Raw genomic sequence first — 20,467 nt, 5'->3', positions numbered from 1 at the left:
CGCCGTTCATTTCGATGTGGGTCCCGTGGTAGGACTCCGACCAATTTAACAGTTATACCCCATACTATGGCTAGTGGATATCTTTCCACACCCAGAATACCCAGTCCTACTCCATACTGATGAGGGGCAATCACCCCAAATCAGCTGTCTACAGATGGATATTCAGTTTGGTTATTTTCTCCTGTCATGTCCCAAGGCTTGTAAAAAAGTAGGATTTTTGACCTATTTGAAGCCACTTCCACAAGGTGGCACTGGCGAGATGGTCCTCTTTCCTTGGGAGATACCTCTTTGGGTATCCTAAAAAAAAAATATATGTATTGTTTAAGTGGTCATTGCCATAAATCTTTTGATTTCTGTGTATTTCTATTTGCTTTCATAGTTTGTCATTTCACATTGCTTTACTGTTCACACACATCTTTGCTGAATGTGCTGTCTGGAATGAAAACGTTCTAGAAGGTTTCATGAAAAGCATGGCGGTAGCTGATCTGTTTTAGAAGCCGTATGTTATCATCATGTGTAATGCATTTAAAGGAGTTGTCCGCTTTTTAGGGTACATTCACACGACCGTATGTGTTTTGCTGTCCGCAAATTGCGGATCCGCAAAACACAGATACCGGCCGTGTAAATGTAGCCGGCCCCATGATAGAAATGCCTAATCTTGTCCGCGGACAAGAATAGGTCATGCTCTATCTTTTTTGCGGGGCCGCGGAACGGATCTACGGATGCGGACAGCACATTGTGTGCTGTCCGCATCTTTTGCGGCCCCATTGAAATGAATGGGTCCGCACCCGTTCCGCAAATTTTTTTACTGTAACTATTTCATGTACCCTAACTATTGATGACCTATCCTCAGGATAGACAATATCAGATCAGTGGGGGGTCTGACTCCCAGCACCCCCACCAATCAGCTGTTTGAAGAGAAGGCAGTGCTCTTATATTCTCTGCTCTGTTTACCTGCTCACAGCAGCAATTGCAGTGATGAATAGGTGTAATTACAGGTATGGTGTCCCCATTTACTTCTATGGGACAGCTCTGTCTGTTCAAGTGAATACTACAGAGCCTTCCCATAGAAGTGAATGGGAACGTCATACTTGTAATTACACTGCTCAGCACTGAAATTGCTGCGGCGAGCAGGTTAATAGAGAAGAGAAGGCAGCGCTTGTATGAGCATTGCCTTCTCTTCAAGCAGCTCATCGGCAGGGGTGCCGGGAGTCAGACCCCCTCCGATCAGATATTGATGGCCTATCCTGAGGATAGGTCAAAGGTAGTAAAATAGTGGACAACCCCTTTAACTGCAATGAGAAATGAAGGTCATGTAGGCTCTTTATTCACTTAATGGACAATTTACTATATTGTAGAAGTGGATTCTACTAAAGTATGTGCAGGAAAGGGAGCTGTGACCCTCCGGGCATCCACATCTCATGGGGACATCCAGAAAAGTAGATCCACAATGGAGATTGAGCTTTCGCCAAGTAAGTTACGTTTATTGAATCAAAAATCATCAGAATCGCCAAACATCTTGGAATCCCACCAATCACATATTGATGACCTCTCCTGATTGATGCTTCTTGTGCCAGTACTCAGGGTCACTTCAAGATACACTAAATTCATTAAGAAGCACATGCCTCAGAGTCTGATCCTAGACTGTGTGTGACCAGCTCATCTCATATATTTCAGCTGTAAATTACTCCTGTTACCCATGGTTAAAAGAACTGGTGTGCATTGTATAAAAGTGGAAAGGACCCAGTATTTGTGACTTTTGGCTCCCAGAAGTTGCAAAAACAAGATGTGCGCCACTTTTATAGATAAAGAAGTGAGAACAGCCCATGATGCATCAGGCCCTTTGACTTTACCCTTAGTTTACAAAGCACCCTTAGGAGTCTCCTGGCGCTTCCAAAGTTGAAGAACACCCAATATTCCATAGGGAAAATAGTTTAGATCATCTTTTCTAGAATTCTCTTGGTATCATAGCCAGATTCTAAATTCTGTTGCCAGCTTAAATGAGTTCAAATAAAACTGGAAAAAAATCTGCTGTTTTGTCCATGGGCTACGTCTTTCAGATCTTCTACATTCCAGTAAACAGGAAGCCCAGAAATTGTCACCCGTGTTATCACAATCATTTATACTGTCAGTGACCTTAGCATATCAAAATAAAAAAATAAAAAAAATGTACATTTGCCATTGCCAAAAATGTTGCATTCCTTTTCTGAATCTTATTGTAATAAAGACTATTAACACCCAGCGGTTATGACAGCTGAAGTAGACCTTTGGCATCATCTTGAAATTTGTGGAATTGGCACATGATATATTTTGACTGAAAGGGATTACACTCTTGAGCAGCGACTGGCCGTATAATCATTTTCATGCTTTAGGCATCTCAAGACCTGAGGCTATTATGGACTGAATCCATAGTTCTGTTCTTCTTACATATGTTTTTTTTACTGTAACTATTTCATTGAAGTATAAACCTGTAACCAACACAGGACACTCATAAGCAGCTGATTCGCCATCATTGCCAAGTTAGCGGGAAAAAGTGCGCCAGTTAAATGGCCACATGTTGTGCCAGTTACAGGAGATTGTGTCAGTTCTTAGGTTCTGTGCATGGTCTGTTTGAGCCTTTTATAGGCTTCCACTGTATGCCTTAGATCAGGGATCAGCAACCTCTGGTGTTAGGAAACTACAATTCCCAGAATGCTTCATTTACTAGTATAGGAGTTATAAGAACTGTTGAACATGTTTGCATGCTGGGAGTCGTAGTTTCACAGCAGCTGGAGTGCCGAAGGTTGCTGATCCTTGCCTTAAAGGGGTTCTGCAGTTTGTTTAAACTGATGATCTATCCTCTCATTCCAGTGAACAGAGCTTAGCCGCGCCCAGGCCAGTGATACTAGTTGTGACGTCACTGGGCCAGCGGTAAACAGTGAGAAGGCCGCGGCGCTGCTGGAGCGCCGCTGCCTTCTCAAACAGCTGATCGGCGGGGGTCCCGGGTGTCGGACCCCTGCCGATCAGATGCTGGTGAGCTATCCAGAGGATAGATCATCAGTTTAAACAAAGTGCAGAACCCCTTTAAGGCCTCATGCACATGACTGATGTATTGGTCCGCATCCGAGCCGCAGTTTTTGCGGCTCGGATGCGGACCCATTCACTTCAATTGGGGCCGCAAAAGATGCTGTCCACATCCGTTGCTCCGTTCCGTAGCCCCGCAAAAAAAATTATATAACATGTCCTATTCTTGTCCTTTTTGCGGACAAGAATAGGCATTTCTACAATGGGCCGCCCTTTCAGTTCCACAAATTGCGGAAGGCACACAGGCGGCTTCCGTTATTTGCAGATCCGCGGTTTGCGGACTGGAAAAAACGGAACGGTCGTGTGCATGTAGCCTAAATGGAAGCCTATGACGTATGCTGTCATCCAAAGTCTCATTATAAAACTATTTGTAGGGCACGGTTAAATTGTCATGCAGAGGATAGTACAGTAGGGGACACGGCAGGTTCTCATTTGCTATAATCCTACATCTTCAAGAGCTGTTTTGCTTCCAAGGGGACTATATTGGGCACAAATATAGATACCTCATTATTGGCACCGTATACTTTGTTGTCGGTATGTTCCCTTTTAATATTCCTGATACATGTTAAATCAGATTACAGTAAAGTATATAATGGGTGTAAATTTTATCTCTAATCGGCTAGATTGAATGAATATAGCAACACCACTCCAAAAATCTGCAGTCAGGGCTGTCACGTCTCCGTCAGCTTGTCAGAACATCTCCCCCGGAGCTACTTCTACACCAGTGCAAATCACAATCCGCAATTAGTGTCACGTCAGGCACTTGAAATTCAGTCCTTATTATGGGTTTTAAAAACTGTAGCCTGCAGTTCCATACGTCTTAAGTTCACAGAGACCGCTTCACATCGTGTTCACAGCTTTCAACCACTTGATTGTGGTTTTTCCCCTTTTCAAACCGACAGAGTCAATGGACAATTCTGCCTTTATTGCTATGAAAGAATGCTTTGTGTCCACAAAGGTCAGAAACAGTGAGGACATGATATGTAATGCCAGTTACTATGGCACTTGCATTTGCAATCTTGTTTGGGGCTGGTAGCTGCAGTCTTGTATCTCGGGATACGCGCTTTCCTTAATTATATCTAACCCTTTTTTCCTTTTTTCCCCCGCTTGTGTATAACCAGGTGAATTGCCGACCGAAAGCGAGCCAGGTAGGATGACTTTACATTAATGTAAATTTTAGCTGAAAGCAATGAAGGCTGTGAACTTCAACCTTGAAACCTCTTTGCTTCTGTAGATGATAGGCCTCCTTCAGTAGCTGAATCTAATGGGGATTCTCAGTCCTCCGCACTGGCTGCCAAAGGATTTCGGAGCGTGCGTCCTAACCTCCCATCTGAATACAAGCTGCAGGTACTGCAAGCCTTTCCCTGTCTTTTCTCTATCATTACCTTCCTTTGAGTTCTGTTATCTGCTCTTCAGTTTCTCGCTTGTGCCTCCAGCCGTCTGTGTGCTTCATCCCCTCCGTTATATGTATTTCATAGCAGGGTTATTAAATTCATTTATGAGTTCATTTTTTTTTTTTTTTTTTTTTTTTTTTATAAAACTTAGTGAAAAAATACTTTGTTCTTGTTGCACTTGATCAATAGTTTTGCCAAGTTCTGCTTGATACTTTTTGCTTGTTGATGATGATGATGATGTTGGTAAAATTCCACATTTTTTACAGATTACTATGATATCAATGGTAATGTACCTTGGTGGACTTTACCACCATGCAAACCAAACAAAGGCTTGGGGCCCCAGAAACCTAGGAGCCCCTGTTGGCCACAAGTGGTTGGCTGAAAAAAAGAACGACTAAGGGGTGGAGGGAGGCCTTCCCTACTGTAGAGCTGTGGTGAGAGTGGAGCTTATTGATGGGATTGATTCGCTTGAATGGGGCGATCAGTTGTAATTACTGCGCACCTCCACTACAAGCTACACAACATGCAGTTAGGGGCTATTCACACGTTCGTAGTTCTGGGTCCACATCCGGTATCCGTGTTTTGCAGATCTGCAATTTGCGGACTGCAAAACACTTACGGACGCCTGAATGAGTGAAGAGGACGCAGAGCTCTTACAAGCGCCATTACCCTTTCAGATAGCTGATCGGTGGTGGTGCCGGTAGTCGGACCCCCGCCAAGCTGATATTGATGACCTATCCTGAAGATAGGTCGTCTATATCACAACACTGCACAACCCTTCTAAATTAAGCTTTGGACATCACTTATATCGAAAAAAATGTAAAGTGTAAACTGTAGCGTTCCTTTCAGACACCCAGTGTCACAGTTATGACTTTTCTCGTTTCTGTGCCATTTCTGTTCTTTTCCGTTTGCTTTTCTTTGCTCTCTACTGGACAGATTAGTGCTTAATAGTGTTCTGTTCAAACCTGATGGTTCCATTATGAGTCAATGGATTCCGACATCCATTAGCATCCATTACTTAACCAATTATAACATTTCTATTATGGCAGGAGAAACCTTTCTTGAATGGAAACCAGACATTGCTGGAGTACAAAAAGAATATAATGTAAAACTGTGAGGCGAAATATCCTACCCCAAGAAGCTGACTGTGAAGGCTAAAACTCTTACCGGCCATACAGTGCTTCCATACTAATTAGACTTACTTATTTGAGCTCTATGTCTGGTGTCCATGTCTGAAAGTGCACCTGTCATACATGATAACATAGAGAGGATTAGATACACAGGTCAGCAGACCGGATCAGATACGCAGGTTTAGCAGATGGTATTACACATGATAGGATTAGAAACATGGAAAAGAAAAAAAAAAAAAAACCTTTTGGCTGTAATTAATTTCACGGTAATTATATTACCAGGTCTTGACCTTACGATTCCATGTTCAGGTATTAGGAACACAATGCACCACCTGCTGTCTGAAGAGTTGTATTGCAGGCACATTTGGTATTTGTAAAGTTGGGATATCCTGTTGGAATTAGTTAGGCGCCACGTTTCATGCTGCACATATCTCGCCATGTTGAGATGAATGAACTTTGAAGTGTGGACACCACTATATATCCATTGCATGTTCAGAGGCACACCGAGGCTAGAAGGTTTCCCTACAAAATGATGTTTTATAGGTGATTTGAACAATGAAAAGGCTTTACAATCCCTGATTTAAGTGATTATGCCTTATACTATTCCATAGTACTTCACGGCAAACCCATTTTTATATAATTATCCATATGGCAAATCCAATATATGTATATGTTCATGAGAAGTGGATCTGATTTTAAGAAAAGGAATTCTAGGGTTAATGTTGAAAGCGTCAACCTTTTAAAGGGAATCTGTCAGCTCCAAAACACCCCACAAAGTATAGTAAGCGGTAAATAATATAATGCAATAAAAGTACAGAGACAAACACAACCAAAGAAGAAAGGTCATACATATATCATGCCTAGCGACCACGAAAACTATATTCCCCCGATCAAACAGGTAGCATGATTTCACCCATTCACGAGGGAGACAGAGGGGCACCCTAGTATAAACCCCCACACAAATCAGGGATTATTACAGCACCTTGTTGGAGTCGGCCCAAAGTCCCCTTCAATTTCTCCGTCAGGTGCCACTCTGTTAATGTAAATGCGGAGTCTGGGTGGTAATTTTTATCTTCGTACTCGCTTGCATTCCGATGCTGTGCTCCGACAAACCAGCAGTAAATTGCATTGAGAGGACTCCTCTGTGAGTCCTCCCCATTACCTGCGTGAGCTCAGGAGTCCTCTCAATACATTTTACTGCTGGTTTGTCAGAGCACAGCATCTGAGTGCAAGGGAGTAAAATGACAAACCCAGTAGAGAAAAATGACAAACCCAGTAGAGAAATTTGCTACATTTTACAGAAAAATTCACCTTGTGACGAATTAGTTCATCACAAAGTGCATTTCTGTGTAAGTAGAGGCCGCAATGATGGGGAACCCCAATTGCGCCACCCTCGTCATTGAATCCCTGAGATGCCTCGTTCATTGCGGAGATTAATATTAAGGCCTTGCAGGGGTTAGTCTTTTTATTTTTTTTTATTAAATTGTTCTTACCTTACCATTTGAGGATGAAGAGGCATCTTGCTTGAAGATCCAACACAAAATCTTGCACGGTGCATGTGTGATGACGTCTTACATCACCGTGCATGAGATTATGTGCAGATCTTCAAGCAAGATGGCCGCAGCGGCTTCTTAATCCTGAAATGGATGAGGTGAGTATGATTTGTGGTAACAAAATTGATTTGTTACCACGAAGCACGAGGAAATTTGTTTTTGTGGTGAATTGAATTTTCCCTGAAATTCAGATCGAAGTCCCCTTCAGATACTTCGATTCGCTGAACAGTAGTACTCGGCATCCTTTACACTAGAAATGGCTTATTCTAGTTTGGTTTTTTTTTTGGAGCTGATAGATTCCCTTTAAAATACAACCAGAAAGTGATATTATAAAACTAACATTATAAATAATATTAATTAAAATTTGTGAAATATAATAATTGAGAATGTAGACATCGGGGAAGATTTATTAAGTAAGGCTACTTTCACACTAGCGTTTATGCTGGATCCAGCAGGGTTCAGCAAAAAAGCTTCCGTTACTGATGATACAACCGTCTGCATCCGTTATGAACGGATCCGGTTGTATTATCTTTAACATACCCAAGGCGGATCCGTCATGAACTCCATTAAAAGTCAATGGAGGACGGATCTGTTTTCTATTGTGGCAGATTGTGTCCGAGAAAACGGATCTGTCCCCATTGACTTGCATTGGGGGTCATGCGGATCCGTCTTCCTCCGCATCCCAGGACGGAAATCAAACTACAACATGTTGCGGTTTGCTCTCCGGTATGGTATCGCAACTAAACGGAACAAAATGCATTTTGGAGCATTCCGTTCTGTTCAGTTCAGTTTTGTCCCTATTGACAATGAATGGGGACAAAAATGAAGCGTTTTTTTCAGGTATTTAGCCCCTATGATGGATCTCAATACCGGAAAACTAAAACGCTAGTGTGAAAGTAGCCTAAAATGCACCAGAATTCTGACCCACGATGAGACGCAGAACTTGTGTTTTAGATTTTGAGTTTGAAGACTGAAAATATATTGATCTATTTCAGAGATCTTAGTTACAACATAAAAAAAATATATATAAATCTGTTCTATATTGTCTGCTTTATGTTGGCATGTAACCTTCTTTACATGACTTCACTCTATAATATCCAAAAGGCAACTTCCCTTTCAAGTCTCATAAATCCAGTGTCTAATTCATGCCTTAAAATTGAATGTTTCCATGTGTCCTTGTAATTACTCATCATTTTCTGATCATTTTTTTCCTCTTCTTTTTTTTTCTTCTACATACGGCCATGTAGAAAGCTCTCCCTCCTCCAATCCCTCCTCCTCCCAAAGAGGAGAGTTTTGCATGGCGCCCACATACTAACACTAAGTTTTGTTACCTAAAACCAGTGCCGATTTTGGATGGGCTTTACCTTAGTGCTCCCAAGCCCTATACACCGCATGTTACGGGTGCACCTCACTATCCTGCCACCTGCGTCTCTGCTTTTAACCCAAAAATCTCCGCCGACCACCCTAACATCCCTGCGCCTCACTCTGAAGTTCAGCATGTGGATAGTAGTTCCCTGTTGCCAAACACGTCACCACAACACCAGCCCAGTGACTCAAGCGGCACGGTCAGAAGTGTTGCTGGAATGAATTTGAGTCATGAGCCCAAAGCCGATAAAAAGGTCAGCAGTCTATATGTAGCTTGTTTATCTAACAGCACTGGCCCAGCTGCATCTGAAAATCCCACCAGCATCGCACATGACAGAACAGAGGGTGCTGAATTGGGAGCTGATGTAACTAAATCACCAGCCACAAACATTGTTCCTTCAATAATAGACACCGGAAAATCCCCACCTCCCATCCCTCCCAGACCATTCTTTGACCCCGTCCCAAGTAAAGACTCTATTAGAGATGGTGAAATAGATACTTTCTGGAGTCAATGTCCTCTTCATCGAGAAATGGGACGCACAGAGCCAGATACACAGCATCCTGCCGGTCGTGTCAACATGACTGCAAAGGAACCCTACTATACATCAAAGCCTAAACAGGCCCCAGGGGCGCAGAGATTCCATGGCATGGTACTTGTTTTCGTATATTTATGCACCTTGACTTTCTATTATTTCTTGATCATCAATAACAATGTACTTTTTTTTGGTCTTTTTATGTGTAACTGAAATAATGTTTGCCACATTTCCAGTAAACTGAAAACTGTCTCTTTTGGCACAACCCTTTACTTGTTTTGTCTGTAATTCAGCACTTTTGGCTCTTGAGTTCACGACGATCTTCATTCTTGAGAGTTGAGGCATGTAGACTGTATTATGTGGTTTGTATGTAGCATTGTTAATAACTGTTTTACTATTTTATGTCTGTTATTGTTTAGCTCTTTGTATCACAGCGGTGCACTGTCTCTCTCTCTCTCCAAGCCTCTGCAGCATGTGAACGCCTGTCATCTCACAGCTGCACACTTTAAGTATATCAGTTTCCGCCCGTGCGTAACAACACCTTATTTCCCACAGGATGCCACTTCAGTCACAGCTCAGCCTGAGGTTATAGTAGTCCCACTCATCCAGGTTAAAGTTGAAAGAGGGCAAGAATCCACCTCGAGCACTCCACCGCCACCTCTTGTTCCTGCTGGCAAATTCTCAGCCTCCCCAGAACTTGTCACCCCTAACTTGGCTTTTCCGACACTTGATGATTTTATTCCCCCTCATCTGCAGAAGGGATCAAATCCCAGCTCTCCCAGTTTTTTTTCTTTATCATACAATCTACAGTCTTGCTCTCCGCCTCCTTCACTGGTTCCTCCGGTAGCGGAGGACTCACACAGAGTCTCGGGACTTGATAACAGTGGAGCCGTCTTACACACAGTAAGCTGCTGATACCTTCACTATGTACTCACCAAATAAGACTTCTTTACTAGCTTACTAAATGCCAACTGGTCAATTCCTGACAAAAGCATGACTAACTGTGTCTCCCTGTGTTCTGTGGTGCATGGACTCTAATTGTAACTGGTTTGACAGTACTGTCATTGGTGTTTATGTTTTTAGAAATGGGGGTTGTCTTACTAGGAATCCTATGGAAAATCATATAATGGTATACAAGGCTTTGAACCGTTATATGGCGCTGTACATAAACAATTGGTGCTATGTGTGTCATGCCGCCCTGAATGCCTTCCACTCTTCAGCCAATAGCGCACCTGTTTTGCATAGTTTGAGTGACTCTACAGGCGTCTAGTTGTCTCTGTCCAGCGTGACGAGGCAAAGCTTATTTTTCTACTTGTCCCAATGAAGCCAAGTGAAGCGATCCAGTTTCATTAACTACTGCATGTGTTTGCATGTCTGGCTAGTGATTCTTCATAAGATACTGTCACTTTTTCACAAACTAGATCATCTAACAGAATGAGCTCTGATCAAACATCTTTGGACTGTAGATTTTCAAGGAATTAATTGAGAGAGATCTTAATGATTTTTTTTTCTGTAGACCTGTCATAAAGTATCTTGTGCTTTGTTTTTAGGAGCTGCTGGCAGATGACCTTCCTGTTCCAAGCTTGAGCAATGATAAACCTTTCACCTTTGCTCCCATAAGCAAACCTTCTGTGTATCCATCTACTACCATTGTAAATCCCACCATAGTCCTTTTGCAGCACAATAGAGGTATGGTTAGCTTGGTAACTGGTAAGCATGGAGGTTGATGGTTCCATAGTTCACGATTTTATGCGCCCTACAATATTAAAATATTTTTATGTTTTACTTCTGAGACGCCTTTAAAATGTTCACTAGACTGCTCTTCTTGGGTCCTGTAATTGTGAGTCATGGGGTTTTTTCCATAGCGTTAGACATTAAACAGTTTGGCTCATCACACATTGGTGGTGGCATATCACTAGATAGGTGTCGTTCCCACCTCTGGAACCTGCTCCTGTCTCTTGAAAAGGGCCCTCAAAGTGAAGGAGAGCAGGCCAGGCATAAGTGCTTTCCATTCATCACTATGGGAGTTCTGAAAATAGCTGAATGAGTGAGTGCGCTTGGCTATTTTCAAAAGTCCCATAACGGTGAATGGAGAGTGCACCGTGCATGTGCAGCCACCACTCCATGGCTTCGGGACTGCCGGAAATACCTAAGCTGGCGCTCAGCTATTTTCAGAACTGCCATAGCCGTGAATTGAGAGTTGCCGCACATGCTCCACAGATCTCTGTTCACTTTGGGGTCCTGTTGTGGAGTTAGGAGCGAGTCCCACCTCTGAGACCTTCTCCTATCTGACATTGATGGAATATCCTAACAACATGCCATCAATGTCTGAGATGAGACAACCCCTTTAATGATGATCTATTAGCTCCTTGTTTGTCCATTTAAATGAGTATTTCTACCGTAGACACTTATGGCACTTTTACAAGATATGCTGTAAACATCTGATCCATGCGGTTCACACCTTTGATACCTGCTCCTACCTTCATAACACCCTTGTCCCGAATGGTGAGGCAGCCACTGGTCGCCACATCCAGAGGGCAAATGAGAAGAAAAGTGGCTGCACGTGTACCCTGTTCTCTTAATTTATTTCCTTGGGTGTCACAGAAACATGGAAGCTTGCTTGCTTGTCTAACTCCCACTGAGGTGAGGGGAACAAGTTCTCCATTCATCCTGTATTTAGATCACCCCACCAGGCGGGTTGTGTTCCAAGAGGTGCAACGCTCATCTATCAGATATCAGATATTCAGTAAATGTCTACAATGGGCGTAACTCTTAGACTTGTATGTCAAATTTTTCCTCCTCCCTCAGGTCAGCAGTCCTTTGCTTAGATGATGATTGACAATGATATGCGAATGTGAAATATGCGATAAATATTTCTGCCTGCTAAGCAGTCTTCGTAGTTGGACTGTTGTCCTGAAAGGTTATACCAGGTTTATATCACATAGGCTGTAATTGCTATCCTGTAGACGTGTGATTGCTAGTTGACCTTTCACTACCCACTTTCCACACATTGGTCTGTGGAATGTCACATTATCTTCAGACCTGGTTGTTTCTGCAGCATAAAATACTTCATATGTCTTCTAGAACCAAATTATTTCTTCCTCCTTACCAGCACATTCAAATATCTAATGACGAAAATCAGAAAATTGGCCTCCGCACTAAGCTGCAGGTTTATCCTATTTTAGCCATTACCAATTTGAAAGCATGGTTTTGCAGTAAAACCGCACTTTGGCACAGTTTACAGGCCATTCTGTGTCCCCTCCGCGTGGACTCGCTCTTATTATTTACTAGTTCATTAATTGTTGTCTTATGCTTCTGAATTCACTTTCAGTTATTTAGGTTTTGCTGTGGTAATATCCTGTTTTGGGGCAGTATTTTTATTGCACTGGCGGTATTATGTTATATAAACATATTTGCAATTGTTTTTTTAAATGAAAAATTAGCTCTGTTTGTCTTTGGCATCTTTTATGTCAGCATCATGGGCTGCTCCATCTTGTTCAGTATGAAATCCATCACCGTTTGGACAGCTCAGTCTGTAGCTCCTCTCTTTCTGTAGTCTCTTGAATGCTTGTAAAGCTGACATCTCTTTTGATTTAAATGTATTTGTTTCGTTTTTTTGTATACTTGTGTTCAGAGAAAACAATGGCTACAGACTTAGCTGTCAGAGAGCGCCTCTGATAAATTTCACACTGAATGAGACTGAGCAGCCTGCAATGTATGAGAATACATGCAGGCTGCAGAGGACAAACAGAACAACCGAGAAAACAATGGCTACAGACTTAAGCTGTCAGAGAGCGCCTCTGATAAATTTCACACTGAATGGGACTGAGCAGCCTGCAATGTATGAGAATACATGCAGGCTGCAGAGGACAAACAGAACAACATTTTTAATAAAAACTGATTGTGAATATGTTTTTATCTCATAAAACAGACTAGTGGAAATCGCTGATTAAATCACTCGTGTGACTAGACCAAATTGTCAATTGATAGGAGTCATTCAAGTGCAGCATGTAAATGGTTCTCTAAGTATGAGGATAGGAAAATCTTGTGATCATTATAATTTCATTATAATGTTATTTGTCACCAATTGCTTACACTTAAAACTTGCTGCATGTAAATGAGCCCTTGAGTTTCCCTCCACTCTTTCCTAATGTATGTAGATTGTATGTGGGTCTATATTACTGTCTGCCTGTTGATTCACACTCTCTCTTGGCACCTTTTCCTCTGATTGTGTCACTCGATCCATTAGTCACAGGCTATCATGTCTCATTATTGCATATAGCTCATCTATGGCATGCATGATGAACTGACACTTGTCTTACACAAATTTTTCTGCTTGTTTTTTTTTTTACCACAGAGCAGCAAAAACGGCTTAGTAGCTTGCCAGGTACGACACCAATGCCATCCACGCTTGTTATTTGCTTTTGCCTCTGTTTAGTAGGCATGTTAAGAATTATTAGACACCATTTTTATGTGATTATTGCTCGTAAGGATTACAGGATATCAGTAAGTTCATTACGTGACCAATACGAAATGTATACAGAATCTAAATAATATGTGTGGACTCGTGCAGAGCTGCATATGTCACAGGCCATGTTGGCCATAGCTACCAATCAGAAGCCATTTTTAATTAAGAAAATAATTGATCCTTGACTGAGTCCATAGGAGCACTTTTCTAGGCAGTTTATATACAGTACATGAGGCTCATAGATTTTGGCGCAAGCTCTGGGCAAACAATGTAGGCTTCTCATGGTGATCCGGCCTTTTAGTCTACTTTCACATCAGCGTTTTCCTTTCTGGTTTTAAGATCTGGCAGAGTATCTCAGAACTGGAGGAAAAAGCTTCAGTTTTGTCCCCATTCATTGTCAATGAGATCATAACTGAACTGAACGGACTGGAGTGCACCAGAATGCACGCCGGATACAAAATCCGCTGCAAGCTAAGTTTTTTTTTTTTGCGCGCCATGGGAAACAGAACATGTTAGATCCAGCACCAAAAACCATGTAAGTTAATTGTGCCGGATATGGTGGGGGTTTTTTGGGACATAAAAAAAATACAGTGGTATTTGATGCCGAATCCGGCATGTCCATTTTCAATATAATACAACTGGATCCGTTCTTAACTGATGCGTTTTGCTGTGGTTTTGAGATCCCATGCCAGGACTCAAAGCCGGACAGCAAAAATGCATATGTGAAAGTAGCCTAAGGGTAGCAGGAGGATAACGTTTTGGTTCAATGTAGACATCTTAAAGGGGTTAGCCCATCTCATGCATTGGGGGCATATCGCTATCTCTAGAACTGAACAAATTGTCTGGGACCCACACCTATCAATGTTTGAGTTGGGTCCATCCAATTCTTAATTTCATATAAGGTTTAAAAATGGCTTCATCAACTATACAGATAATGGGGGAGATTTATCAAACTGCTGTAAAGGAAAACCGGCTTAGTTGCCCATAGCAACCAATAGGATTCCACCTTTCCAAAAGAAAAACGATAGGTGAAATCTGATTGGTAGCTGAGGCAGTTTTCTTTGAGACTAGATTTAATAAATCTCCTTCGCTGACTACTTTTAGAGTAGTGATACATGGAGTCTTTTACGACACTCTACGGCGGTGTTTTAGTGCGTCAGGTACATTCCACTGTATTATTGTCTATGATGTCCATGTAGAACCAACCGTTCCTATAGAAAACAAAAAAAGTGTAAAATTGGAATCTCTATTTATGTGAAAGTCAGATCTCTAATAAAAGGGTTGTCCACATTCAGATTCACTTGGAACAGGGATCAGCTGCATTATCAGACATAGCCCATGGACAAGAATGATGTTTCAGGGAAAAGGAATATTTTTTCTGATCCTTGACATCGCCTTAAACTCGGATTTGCCACCCCATTAAATAATTAGATTACAGTCTCCTACAAGGTTGTCACTTACACAATACGTGCCATGCCACGTTACCATCTAACACCCTACATCACCCACATTAAAGGGGTTCTGCCCGGCAGTGAGCCCGGTGACGTCACTGGCATTGATGGGCGGGCTTTAGCACTGCCCTAGCCTGTAAAAAGGGGTAGGGCAGCAATAAAGCCTGCCCATCAGAGCCGGTGATGTCAGCGAACACACTGCGGGGTGGAAGCCTCCGCCCAGCAGTGTGTTATAGTAAATAAAAGAGCCCTTGCCCTGTGCGATCCTGCACAGGGCAAGGGAGAGCATCAGAGCATAAACTGCTCCGATGCTCAAGTCAGGGTGAAATTATGGGTATGTCTGGGTTAAGCTCTGAACCCGGACAACCCCTTTTAAGTTGGTCTAAAGCAATGCTTCTGCAGATATGTAATTTAACCACCCTAGATGTTTTGAATTTGATAGCCTGTCCTTAGTGTAGGCCATCATTATCATACTGGCAGGGGGCTGACGCCTAACACCCCCACCGATCAGTTGATTTCTTTGTAGCTCTGGCGCCAGAACTACGCAAATTTTGATGACTGATCACCTATTGACCATACCTGAGGATAGGCCATCAGTATTAAAATCCCGGAAGAACCCTTTAACAACTTCACAGTAGGGAATAGCCTATGTATACTGGTCATTTTATGGTTTTGGGAGTGTATGGAGCCCTATTAAAATAAGCATTGCATACTGGCTGGTATTTTGCAGCTTGACCATGTGTAAAGTCTGGCAGATAATCTACAACTCTGTCTGTACTAAAAACTAGTGCAGCGCTGGAAAGGACAACGCTGACAGTCACGTCAGGGGTTCTGCCCGTTGTTAATGACACAAATGTAAAGTTAACGGTCATTTTACATAAATCAGGACATGTTCTGATGGCGCCTCAGCCTGGAATTTTCTGTCTGTGGAGAGGATTTCAACGAAATGTGCAGATGTCTGGAGTAAATCTCAGGTCTAATTGGTGCTGTCACTAGATAAAAATTACCTCTCATCATAATGAGGCCTGTAACGTTCTAATAGCAGCTCCGCCAGCAACCTGCATGATTGCAATATTCACCTTCCTCCTCCTTTCTCGATTCGGAAATGTAATAATATTATGTCGAAAGGAAATGTGACATGATGAGCTCATTATAATACTACAGTGAGCATCATATATATGTATTAGCTGCTAAAAATATCCCTGTGGAGTACATAATGCATACTGAGGACAAGGATTTAAAGGGATTCTGTCAGCAGTTTTGACCATGCTAAACTGCTGACAGCATTAGGTAGGGGCAGGGGACAGCAGTATAAGCATACCTTTTGTTGAGCTTTTATTATCAGGAGGTGTGAGAATATGAATCTGGCAGAAAATGTTTTTATTCTGCCAGATTCTGCTTCAGCAAGTGCTCAGGAGGTGGTGTTTCCCTGCACTTGAGCGTCACAGCCCTTCCCCTTTGTAGCATCCAACCAGGGGACCACTACAGCTATCAATCAGCAGCTGGGCAGGGTTGTGAAGCAACTCAGTGTAGAGAGCGCTAGTGAAGCTGTGACTCCTGCACACTTGTAGAGTCAGAACCCAGCAGAATTGATGTTCATATTCACGCTGCTCCTGATCATAAAGACTCCACAAAAAGTTTGCTTATCCTGTGCTGCCTGTGTAGCCTGGCTGTGTTGCACATGGGTTCCTACTTTTTATAGAGCATTTACATTGGTTAGCTTCATGCTAAGTGATCTTTGGTCCCTCAGCTCTTTTGCATTGTGCATACAGTGTTAATTTTACAAATATACAGGGGATAAGTCTGCTTCCATCCTGCGTGTTTCTCTGTCTGTCAGGGGTATATGTAATTTTATTTTGTGCCTTTCCACACTCTTTTGGTCTCTGCTGGGTGATTATTGGCCTATGGATACATTTGACATATGTGCTAGGAGTATTTCTGGTGTGTTTGCCAAACAGGCACTGCAATATGACATGTTAAACCATCCTAAGGTAATAGGAAAACCAAAACTGGCAGGATACATATTCCTTTATGAGATCTTATTCCAGAACACTCCTCTACCGTCACCGTTTTTTGGGGCGCCCAGTATGTAAACGAATTAATAAATTACAAACTGGGCGTTCTACAGCCCAGTATCAGATGGGTGTGAACCTAAGCTGCTCTGCCTTTGTCCAGTCCAATGCAGTCAGAGCAATTCCAGCAACGAGCTCACAAAACCACGCTACCTTCTGTACTTTCTATGAGATCTGCACCACCTCTGCGCTGCCTCCAGACAGCAGCATATCAAGGAGATGGCACAGCCACTGCAGCATGTCCTGGCTCCTGTAACCCCTAGGCACTTGCTTCTGCTTGTCGCATCTTTCCTGGGTCTTCAATCTTCTACCAGAAAGTAGCACAAAGGGGTCGCAGATCGCACAAAAGTGACATCAGAAGGTAGCATGATCATGAGTAGTCATACTACTGGAGCTACTGTGACTCTGTCTGCATTGATTGGACAGTGCCATGGCGGTTCAGGTTCACACCCCTTTGACCCACTAAGTTGTCAATGTATTCATTCAGTTACATAGTGGGCACCAAAACTAACTGCAATCATCACAGAGGAACGGGGGCACTTTCAGGGTGAGGAAAGAAAATGGAGATAGCTATGGACATGAACAACATACCGGTAGTTGGCACATAATTTGGGACATTTAACTCCCATCTCTTGGACCATCACGAAATTCCCACAAACCATCTACTTTGGTAGATTTGGACAAATCCTGCCCCTTCTCGTCTGATCCCAGGACTGTTGGCAATTTAAATTAATTCCCCCTGTTGGACTTGGCAGCCAGCGGCTGCTTCATCAGGCAGAAAGTGTCTCGAAGGACCCCCATTCTAGAAATAGGTGTGGGTCCCAGAGGGGGTCTCAGATATTATGGCACTGCTTAAGCAGCCAGATGGCAGCAGGTTCACCTTTATGGCATTAGACACTGTCCTGCCTTCTTTGCACACCAGGATTTTTCACCTTAGTGGTTACCTTGGTTCTTGAAGCTGTGTTTGTTTGAGCTTTTTTTGTAATTTTCATCCCAGAATCTACAAAGTCTATGGGTATGAGGTCTATTTCTTTGACCTTCTTTAAGTCTAGTAGCTGTATCCAACATAAACTGGTGTTGAGTGCTGCTATCATCACATGCTCTTAGTTGCATTTCTAGAATGTATGTTCCAGCAGGTTGTTCATTGCTGTTCTGTAGCATAGGTATTCTATCCTATTTGGGAACTTGCCGTGCTAGTCATGCCAGTTCGTGTCATGAGACAATTTTTTTGTTTTGTTATTCCAGATCCTGTGTTAGATGGCTCTCCCAATGAGAAAGCAGAGCCAGTGACGTTCCAGGAGAGAAAACGTTCAGATAATCCTCCAGAGCAGAAAACGTCAGTGGAGAATACAAGAAGAGAGGTCCTCTCGCCCTATTACACAGGAGAAATGTCATTAGATGAAATCGGCATACCACTCCGGGTAAGTGTGTGTATGATTTCTAACAGTAAAGAAGTATTTTACTTAAAGGGGTTATTCCATCATAATGATCACTGTTAAATCTGTTAATGATTTGACAGTGATCATTTTTGTAAATATACTTTATTAACAAATTCCCACCGATTAGGATAAAATTCACCCCCACTTACCTTATTGTTGTGACTCGGTCTCCCCTGGTTACGACCACCGCTCTTCTCCAAAATCCCGATGGTCGCGCTTGCCCAGAAGACTCCTTCTTTTCCCCCGGCCGGTCCGCTCGCTGTCCTGAACGCGCACGCTGCCGCGCATGCGCGACGGTGACTTCTTCCCGGCCAGAATAGTACAGAGCTGCGTACAAGTCACCATTGCGCATGCGCGGCGGCGTGCGCGTTCAGTCCAGCGCGCGGCACGGCCGGGAGAAGACTTCAATCAAGATGAAGCCCGCCCCCAGCCAGAATCCAGGAAGTGAACGCGCAGTGGCAGCAGGTGAGTTTAAAAACGCAAAGTGGGATAACCCCTTTAAAGGGTTTGTCCAGGACCAGAAGAAACTTGGCCAAGAACAGGAAATGGTATAAAATACAAAAATAACCATTATCTACCTGTTATCTGCCCCCTCTCTCCAGCGCCACTACTCCCTACTGGTCTTAATAATACATTATTCACGTGACGCCAGTCTTTGCCCTCAGCAGTGACGTTTCGATGTACAGCATGTGACCACTGAGGGCAGTGATTGGCTGCAGCAGTCATATGAATGATGTACAGGAAATCATCACTGCGGGATCGGCACTGGAGCGGCAGGGAATTAATGATTATTTTATACCATTTCATGTTCTTGGGAAAGTTTTAAAATCCCAGACAACCAATTAACAAAAAGCCCGAATGAATTGCTGAACGTTTTAAAATGGACTTTGACATTTTTAGAGTGCCCTAGCTGTGGGATGTTTAGACCAGTGTTTCCCAACCAGTGTGCCTCCAGATGTTGCAAAACTACAACTCCCAACATGCCCGCACATCCAAAGGCTGTCTGGGCATGCTGGGAGTTGTAGTTTTGCAACAGCTGGAGGCACACTGGTTGGGAAACACTGGTTTAGACTACATGCACGCCCTCAGCTGTGAGAGGTATTAGGTCTGTACAGGTTTCTTTAGCCTCTGGATGTCATCGAGAACATTATCATTTATGGATCTCGAGCAGGGATCTTTAAAAACGTCCGAAAACGTAACATAGTCTGCCCATAGGTACTAATATGAGTGCACCTAGTGTTTGGCGCATGGTGACGAGAATTCAAGGTGTTTTTGTTGCAATTTGGTTTATCTAGTGCTGGGGAAATTCTTGGTACCTCAGATGGTCGAGGAAGCGTGGCTTACCAATAAAGGGGCGTGGTCTGAGGCGCATTATTTTGAACCAAAATTGCACAATATTTCTGGTGTCCACATGTTTAGCAAATTAAGCAAACCAATAATTTGTATAAAGTTACACTATAGTGTCTAGTCAGTGACAAAACCTTCAAGCATGAGCCAGTGAGATAAATGTGGTGCCAGCATTACTAAATCTGCCCTAATGTATATTGGAAAGTTACAGAACCTTGATTAGTACGTTTTCCTTCTATGGCACCAGTACAGCCCTGTCCCTATTGGGCAACGGCAGAGAGCGGAGTCTCTAGGAGTAACAACAACGCCCCCGTTGCTCTTAGAGGCTCATTTGCATATATTAAAACATCATTTTTCTCAGCAACGCGGACACATATATGAACACGGGACCAACACAGATGCCTTCAGCTGCTAAGCGCACATGTAGCAGGTCAGCCAGTGTCATAGGTACAAATCTGCTGACAGATGCCCTTTAAAGTTCAATGCATACATGAAGCTTTTATTTGCATTCATAGAGATATATCAAACAGGTTGCATCACGTTCTACATTTACATTACATATAACCTATTTAGAGGATCGCTGATAACTTGCTGGCATTGATGGTAAACATTTTGTTTGTAGCCTTCAGCTATGCCCGTGGTTCGGCCCCTT

General features: G+C 42.8%; 1 protein-coding gene across 25 annotated transcripts in view; it reads left to right on the top strand.

Annotated features, from left to right (window-relative positions):
* The window catches only part of SORBS1 (sorbin and SH3 domain containing 1), a 336,387-nt gene that overhangs the window by 227,593 nt on the left and 88,327 nt on the right, over nt 1-20,467 (top strand). For 18 of the 25 annotated variants that reach the window (XR_006390469.1, XM_044298962.1, XM_044298976.1 and 15 more), the window contains 8 exons: nt 1,359-1,472; nt 4,185-4,211; nt 4,298-4,410; nt 8,388-9,155; nt 9,594-9,941; nt 10,589-10,727; nt 13,396-13,425; nt 18,275-18,450. Coding sequence is in view for 24 of the 25 variants with exons in the window: in XM_044298962.1 (XP_044154897.1) it covers nt 1,359-1,472; nt 4,185-4,211; nt 4,298-4,410; nt 8,388-9,155; nt 9,594-9,941; nt 10,589-10,727; nt 13,396-13,425; nt 18,275-18,450 (1,715 nt within the window). In the remaining variant the exon portion in view is untranslated. The remainder of the gene's footprint in view (nt 1-1,358; nt 1,473-4,184; nt 4,212-4,297; nt 4,411-8,387; nt 9,156-9,593; nt 9,942-10,588; nt 10,728-13,395; nt 13,426-18,274; nt 18,451-20,467) is intronic. The other 7 variants (XM_044298977.1, XM_044298980.1, XM_044298985.1 and 4 more) reach the window with 5 other exon arrangements.

This window comes from Bufo gargarizans, chromosome 6, assembly GCF_014858855.1.
Source record: "Bufo gargarizans isolate SCDJY-AF-19 chromosome 6, ASM1485885v1, whole genome shotgun sequence".
Lineage (NCBI taxonomy): Eukaryota > Metazoa > Chordata > Amphibia > Anura > Bufonidae > Bufo > Bufo gargarizans.
Note: the sequence above shows the minus strand (reverse complement) of the source record. Positions and strands in the feature narration are given on the sequence as shown.